The sequence below is a fragment of the Aplysia californica genome, unplaced genomic scaffold, assembly GCF_000002075.1.
Source record: "Aplysia californica isolate F4 #8 unplaced genomic scaffold, AplCal3.0 scaffold01059, whole genome shotgun sequence".
Classification (NCBI taxonomy): domain Eukaryota; kingdom Metazoa; phylum Mollusca; class Gastropoda; order Aplysiida; family Aplysiidae; genus Aplysia; species Aplysia californica.
This window is the reverse complement of record NW_004798329.1, coordinates 132883-140382: the sequence shown is the minus strand read 5'-3', so window position 1 is coordinate 140382 and position 7500 is coordinate 132883. Positions and strand designations below refer to the sequence as shown.

At 40.8% G+C, this 7500-nt stretch overlaps 1 protein-coding gene across 1 annotated transcript in view; it reads left to right on the top strand.

Annotated features, from left to right (window-relative positions):
- LOC101858145 (endothelin-converting enzyme homolog) overlaps nucleotides 1–7500 on the top strand; it is a gene marked incomplete in the record, with an annotated part of 64792 nt that overhangs the window by 29349 nt on the left and 27943 nt on the right. The window contains 1 exon segment of the mRNA XM_035973201.1: nucleotides 1257–1452. Coding sequence (XP_035829094.1) covers nucleotides 1257–1452 — 196 coding nt within the window.

The following is a 7500-nucleotide window of genomic DNA, read 5'->3' as shown; positions in this document are numbered from 1 at the left end:
TTTCGAAAAAGCTTGCTTGATATGTTGTGAAACTCAAAATTAAAATTTTTGTTCACAAAACTAGGTAATGAGCAAATAGAACTTTGCAATTCCAAGGTGGTGAGTACTTTACTCCTCTATGAGGAGGGGGGCAAATTGGCAGGTGCTATGGTGTAGTAATTGCTCCTTCTTTCCTATCGAACATCTGTCGTCTTTATCTCACCTCTTTGGCTCTCAAAATATGGCCTATTTGCATTGCAAGTGCCATAAAACTCTTACTTTTGTATGTCCTTAATATACCTGTTTATTGTAAAAGTGGATGTACGTGCCAGTACGTCAAGTTGTGTGTTATCTTTTTCGTAGAGATTTTTCTTTAATTTATCTCAGTTGTGCATGTGTTTACCGTTCTTAGTTTATTGTAATGCGCATTGAGCATCTCTTCGGGATCAAATTGGGTAATGTAAAGGCAAATCTATTATTACTTTTTTAAATTACTGTAACATAAGATTACCTAAACGAAACTAAGTGGATGGTTGGTGGGTGCTTTGGTATGGTTAAGTTCTTCTTTCCTATCAAACATCTAGAGCTATCGTTTTTAACTCTCCTTCTTCTTTTTTGTGTTTGTTACTCTCTTGTAACATCTCTAATCTTCGGCACTTATATGACCTTATTGTGCTGCAAGTGCGTAAATCACTTACTTTTTCTTTTTAACAGCTAAATTAATATTCTCCTGGACATTTTTTGTTGGTGGCGTCGGTGGCCTAGTGAGATTGCGGGTTCGGGGGTTCGAGCCTCAGCTCGGTCCGACGTTGTGACCTTGGGAACGGCACTTTATACGAATTTCCCATTTGGCTATGTCCATTCTGAGATGGACGTTAAACTTGGAGGTCCTGCCTCTTAAATAACCTACGTGAAGTGTGCTGACAAAATTAGTTACTTTTCGGATTTGAGCACTATGGAAATAGATACATCTTGCTTATAAGTAAAGTTTCTACAATTTAAAGCATGAAATAATAAAAGGCCTGATGTACTGTCCTAAAGAATATGGCGCCAATAAAAAATCTACAAATTTGACCCTTGTGTCGATTTTTTTGCCAGTGTCTCCATTTATGGATTGCGAGAGTAACTCATTTTGTCAGCACGCCTTACTTTAAATAGTGTTGATAGGGGCGATAAATTCGAAAATCCCACTTTTTAAATAACCGAATACTAATAGTGTTGATAGGGGCGGTAAACCTATATCATTTCACCATTTTTTTCTCCTTTCTTTTCACCAGATGACGGACGCTCCGTTTGGTCGATCGGAGTCGGACGACGACATAGTGGAGGATTACGACGACTCTGTCTCCTTCAAGACGCCCTGTTTGCGGAGTCGGACAGGCTTGGAGAAGCTGCTTCTGCTTTTGCTTTTCGTCTTCCTCATCATCATCATTGGATTAGCTGTTGGTCTCACCAGGCCCAAGATTATACCTGGTACGTACCTTAATCAGTTACCGATAAAGCTAGCTCCAAACTGTTTTAAGCTAAAGGCAAAGAAACCGAATGATATAAACAAATTCTGAGTACATTAAAATACAAAGTGCAATCTAGACCATCTGTAGTCGTGTCGCTTAGTAGCGTACGGTAATTTCTGCAGTCTTTCTATTGCTACTCCTTGGCTCCTTCTTACTGCTGTCTTTCTGTTTCAGCTACACCTCTGATCTTCTCGTAGGAAAGATCTCCACCAAGCCTTTTCGGACGATGTCGAAAAATCTCGGAGGTCCCGTGTGCATGCTGCGCATGTTAAAGATCCCTTGGTGGTCCAAAATCGATAAGAGTAGGCTGTGGCCGCCACCCGAGCAAAATTCAAAATTTCCTACCAACTGAAAATGTTTAGTATGTCTCGCGCGCTCATATGACCTTATGCAGTTGCGAGCGCTATAAAGCACTTACAAGAAAAAAAAGTTTACGGGTTATAAGCTTTTCAAAAAGATTAGTTTGTGCCTTTTTCTTCACTCGTAGAACTTAGAACTCGGGTCCATGATCTTTTTCTTCGGGATGACGCGTTAATAAACGTCACAGCTCACTTTCTTCTCATCTCGCTTCAATGTTGCTAAACGTGTTCTTGGCGTGCACATGCTGAAATCCGTGTTTACATAAACCCTAAGTGTTCATAAATTGTAGGCTACAGCTCTTTGGTTTTAATCATTTCGTCAAAGATTTATACTTCTTAGTTGAAACGGCACTTGCAAATGGACGAGAAGCATTAATCTCACACGGCGAGCGCACGCACTCACACTCACACACACTCTCACACACACACACACACACACACACACACACACACACACACACACACACACACACATTCACACACATCCACTCGGAAATCCACTCACACCTTCACTTACACTCACTCACTCACAAATGCGCACGCGCACACACACACACACACACATACACACACACACACACACAAACACACACGCACACACAAACACGCGCACACACACGTACACACACACACACACACACGCGCACACACACACACACTCACACACACGCACACACTTTTTCCACGTCGTTCCATCTCTTTCACACCCACACTAAACAAATGTCTATTCACCTGCCTGTCGTCGTCTAAACTGGACAAATTGTTAGCTTGGGTTTGTCTCTCAGCTTAATTGCTCAACTATTTTAACGGCCAAAACAAGGTAATTACATTGTCAAAGGCGCGGGTTCTCTGGGGAGATGTGTCGCTGCCGTAGACAAGGGAACTTGCTGCTCCCCGTCAAGCCTGCCCAGACCACGCCAAGCGAAACTTTCTGGTGCTGAAACATTCATTACAGCATCCGTGGAAGCGAATGACACTCTCCACCCTCCACCCTCAATCCCGCCCCCGAACTTCCTCTGTTTGCCCCCCCCCCCCCCCACCCCCCACCCCCACCCCACCCCCAATCTCTTTGCTGTCTGTTACACATGTTCACACAACACTATCTGCGATGTTCATAGGGTGGGAGAAGAGGGTGGGTGAAGATTCTCGTATTTATAAACCGTTGCCGAGGTTTAGCTTCTCAGTGTGGGCATACCACGATTTGCTGAGTATCACTTCTTCAGAAGCATTCATTCAATCCCAGTTCAATTTTCCTGAATCTGTCGAATTTTCCGGAGGAACAACGGGGTTCTTTGGCATCATGCGCTCTAAGAAATATCTCATCCTCTTAGTTTTGCTTGCGTCGTGTTCCATTATATTCACACAGAGGTGTTTGTATTCATCAGAAAGGAAAGTCAACTACAGTAAGTTGTATATATTATTTCTGTTGACGGCTTTGTTTTGGTGGAAGGATGATGGCTACTCCAAAATTACAAAGTTTTATCTGACTTTTTTAATTTGCCGTTTTGAGTTACTTAGACAATGAGGCCAGAAACCAACAATTATATCTATTCTTTCAAAATTGTAAGATTATTCGGAGTCGTTTTCAAGATATTCAAAGAATTGCATTCGAAAAGGCTTTACATATATTGTGAAACTCAAAATAATTTGACGTCAAATTTCTCAAAACTAAGTGTAGATCATTGGGTTTTAATACAAACGATCTTTTGTCAAAGATTTCCTCCTTTGTATGTGGGTGGTTGGCGGGTGCTCTGGTCTGGTTTGCTATTTCTTTCCTATCAAGCATTTATCGTCCTACAGTTCTCTCCACCTTATTTTCGTTGCATGTTACTCTCTAGTAACACTTCAAATCTTGGACACATACGTGACCTATTTATGTTACAAATATTGTAAAACTCCTATTCGAACTAAACGTCTGTTGTTCAAAAGCTTTCTGACGCGCCGTTTTGGAAGAGAATGTAGAATGAGAACCTGTGCTGGGTGTCCAAGGCTTCGTGTGTACATGATTGCTGGTCTGTTCACCTGAAATCTGTTTCACAACTTCATAGTTGTGGGTAGATGGCAGGTGCTCTGGTGTGGTTTGTTTCAATTTTAGACACATCAATCTTTTCCACTCTCAAAGTAAAACCACACCGCCCGGTCGGTGCTATTGACTGAAGTGTCTTTAGGCCATCGCCAAATGGGGGATATTAACCTGTTCTTATGCACAGTAGAAATGTAAATGGGCTGATTCATCGATGCCATGCTCATAACTGTGCCTGAACTGCAACAGGGAACTGCTGCTTTTTCTTTCCTAATCCTTACTATCATCATTTTTTTCTCTACTTCTTTTTAATGTTTGTCACAATCCTGTGACCCCCTATTTCTGGGGTGCCTTGATAGTTGAAGCAGACTTTGTGCTGTTGAAGCTAGAGAAGTGAGCAGAGTAAGTCTGATTCCCTGTAAGTGTAAGGACTTCTCTGTTGACATCAACCCCTTGGCTCTCATATGACCGTATGTAGTTGCGAGCGCCGTAAAACCTCTACTAAAACAAGTAAAACCAAACCGTGCTATGAACTAACAATCAATGAAAATAACCAACTTTTGTCCGGTGCGCTCAGTTTATGACTTTCTGCAGTTGCGAGCGCCATAAAACTTTAACCAAACTTGCGTTTTCTTTTCAAAACAAATCTGTCGTCCTTACCTTCCCCCCCGCCTTCCTTTGTTTGTTTGTTACTAACTCTTTACCAATCCCTCTATTCTAGGGAATTTATATGACCTATTTGTGTTGCAAGTGCCGTAAAACTCTTATTAAAACATTTTTTAAAATGTTATAAATCTTGATCATGTAATGCGAAAGTGAAATTGTATAGGTCAAATGCTCGTAGCACAATGTAAGGTTATTTGTAATTTAACGGTCTCCTCCGAAAGGACTGTGCTACACTGTCAGACAACTTATCCACCGAACGTTCCGTTTGTGTCGGTAACTCGTTCATCCCTGGGTAACCAGAGAACAGAATCGTGTGCAAGGGACATTGTCTGAGGAAACTTGATAACAAAGACTTTATTTATTTATTTATTTATTTTATTTTATTTCTTTTGGGGGGGGGGCGGGGGGTATACAATATTGACCAGCATTACGGCACCCACTTCAGATGAGAAAAAGAATCGATAGTGAAATTAAAAGATTTGAATATGGAATATGTATTACTTGTACTTTTGGTAACTTTTTAATCCCTATATTGCTTTTGAAACATTGTCTAGGTGACATTTTTATTCTGGAATAGTTAAATAATTACTTGTACTTTTTTGTAACTTTTTTAATCCGTAGATTGCTTTTGAAAAGTTGTTTAAGTTACTTTTTTTTGTTACGGGGAAAGTATTAGGCAGGTGTAATGTGAGTCTTTTTCGATAAATCCAGTCTGTCATTAATTATTGCAGCAACACGAGCTGTGAGTAAGCAGCTTTATATAGGCATACACGTTCCGTTCTGTCGTCTTTTTAAGGCTTCCTTGGATAAAGAAGCCGAGAATCGTTTCTTGAGATACGTAATTTTAAAGAAACTGCTCCTTGCTGTCTGATGTTATTTTGTTGTGATCTTTGTCGTCGTAATTGTCTTGTTTATCGTCAATAATGCTGGCTCAGTCATTAAGTCAGACTGGCAATCATAAGATCAATGTTTTTGTTCCCGACTGGGCTAAGTAGGACGTTATAATCTCCAAAAAATGGATAGTTTTCTCATGACTTCCACGGCTCACTCAGCTGCAAATTGCCACTTAACTCTCGACAAAGTCGGAAATAGTATTTGAATGGAAGCGTTGAGCGCCTAACAGGTTACGGCGCCTTAGTTCTCATCACGGTACTGAGATGGCAAATTGGAATGGAAGCAGCTCCCAAGGGGGCTGTTGCAAAATCGCCTAAGGATTCGATCGAAAGTGATGAAACACACATAAAAAAACGAACAAAACAAAAACCTCCAAACAATAAGGTTCTAACGCTCTATCTTCTGCTAACTTTGATTTTGATATTGCTTTTGATACGGCCATCGTTATTGCCTATGTAGTTCCGTTGTTTGCAAGTGGAATATTTGTGTTTGTGTGTGTGTGTGTGTGTGTGTGTGTGTGTGTGTGTGTGTGTGTGTGTGTGTGTGTGAGTGTACATGTGTTTGCGTGTGTGTACATATGTTTGCGTGTTATTGTTTGACATTGTTCTTTACATTTTGCCGGTTGTTTAGAGGGTTTGTTCATTTTTCTCTTTTTTGTTTATTCGTTTGGGAAAAAACTGGGAGGTGTTTGCTTGTTGGTTAGTTTGAGGAAAAAAGGGAGGGGGGGGGATGTCTTTTGTTTCAGGAAAATGTTCCAACAAATCAGCTTTTGTTCTGGCAACCGGGCTAGCCAATCGCCTCTTGTTTCAGGCTAGACTGACCTGATCTAGGAGGATATTAATGTTTTCCTTCGACATCCCCGCTTCATTTGAAGTTTGATCTCGACTTCCGTGTCGTGTCATTACGTTTGGCTAGGGTGTCAGTTCAGTGTTTGCGAAACTGTAAAATCACTCGTTACAACATCGGAGATGAGGAAAAGAGCGTTCGGATCTGTCAATTTTAACGCAAGAGTGCTCGTGATTTTAAGTCACATCCAGTGAATGGTGGCCCTTGGGGGGTTTAGGGAGAAAAAGTAGTTCACAGAATCGGTTTCTGTTTTGTTTTGGGTTTGTTTTGTTTGTTGTTGTTGTTTTTTATTGGGGGGGGGGGGGGTTAAGCTGGGTTTGTTCGTACGCCTCTTATGATTGCCAGCGAATAATGAAGAGGCGTGGATTATGAGTTGTTGCTCTCATGTTACTGGGAATGGGAGAAAGAGTTGGTTTTTAACCTCGTGTTGTGTTACTTCGTTTTGATTGCTTCGTGTTCGTCAATTTGTTTAGGTTTTTTTTTGCTTATTTGTTTGCGGGTTTTATGGATTTTTGTTGTTCTAGTTGTTGTTGTTTTTGTTGTTGTTGCTCTTGATGTTGTTGTTGTTGGTTTATTTATCTTTTTTACATTTTTAGAGGGAAGGGGGTGTGGTTTATGACCTTTTTTATATTCTGGGTTTGTCATATGGGAGAAAGTATGCGTGCTGAAGTTATGACCAAACAGAGATGCGGACATATTGATTATTATAGCTAGATTTTATTATCCAGTCGATACAGTTCAGATTATCTAGGGGACTGGCTTTTTTGACCATGGGTGGTTGGCTGGTGCTCTGGGGTGGTTTGCTCCTTCTTTCCTAGAAATATTCTTTCGCCTCTATCTCCCGTCCCTTTTTTATGTTTGTTCCTCTCTTATAACACATCTAATCTTGGGCACTGATATGACCTTATTGTGTTTACCAGTGCTGTAAAACTCTTGCTAAAATTTAAACTGACCCTGCCTGTCTGGGTCAACCAAATGTGTGTTCGATGTTCTATCCAAGCAGAATGACAGCAAAATAGTCAATGAAACACATGTACGTGCCTGACTTGGGACTTGAACTAAGGAATTTTGTATGCAACATGAAAGGCGTAAGCGGTACACTAAAGATGCCGGTAAAGTAGACGGGATATATAACTATCTGGCGACAGTTACAGTAGTAGTACTCACTTTGACTATATCACGTCATGTTAAGTGGGTGTGTGTGTGTGTGTGTGTGTGT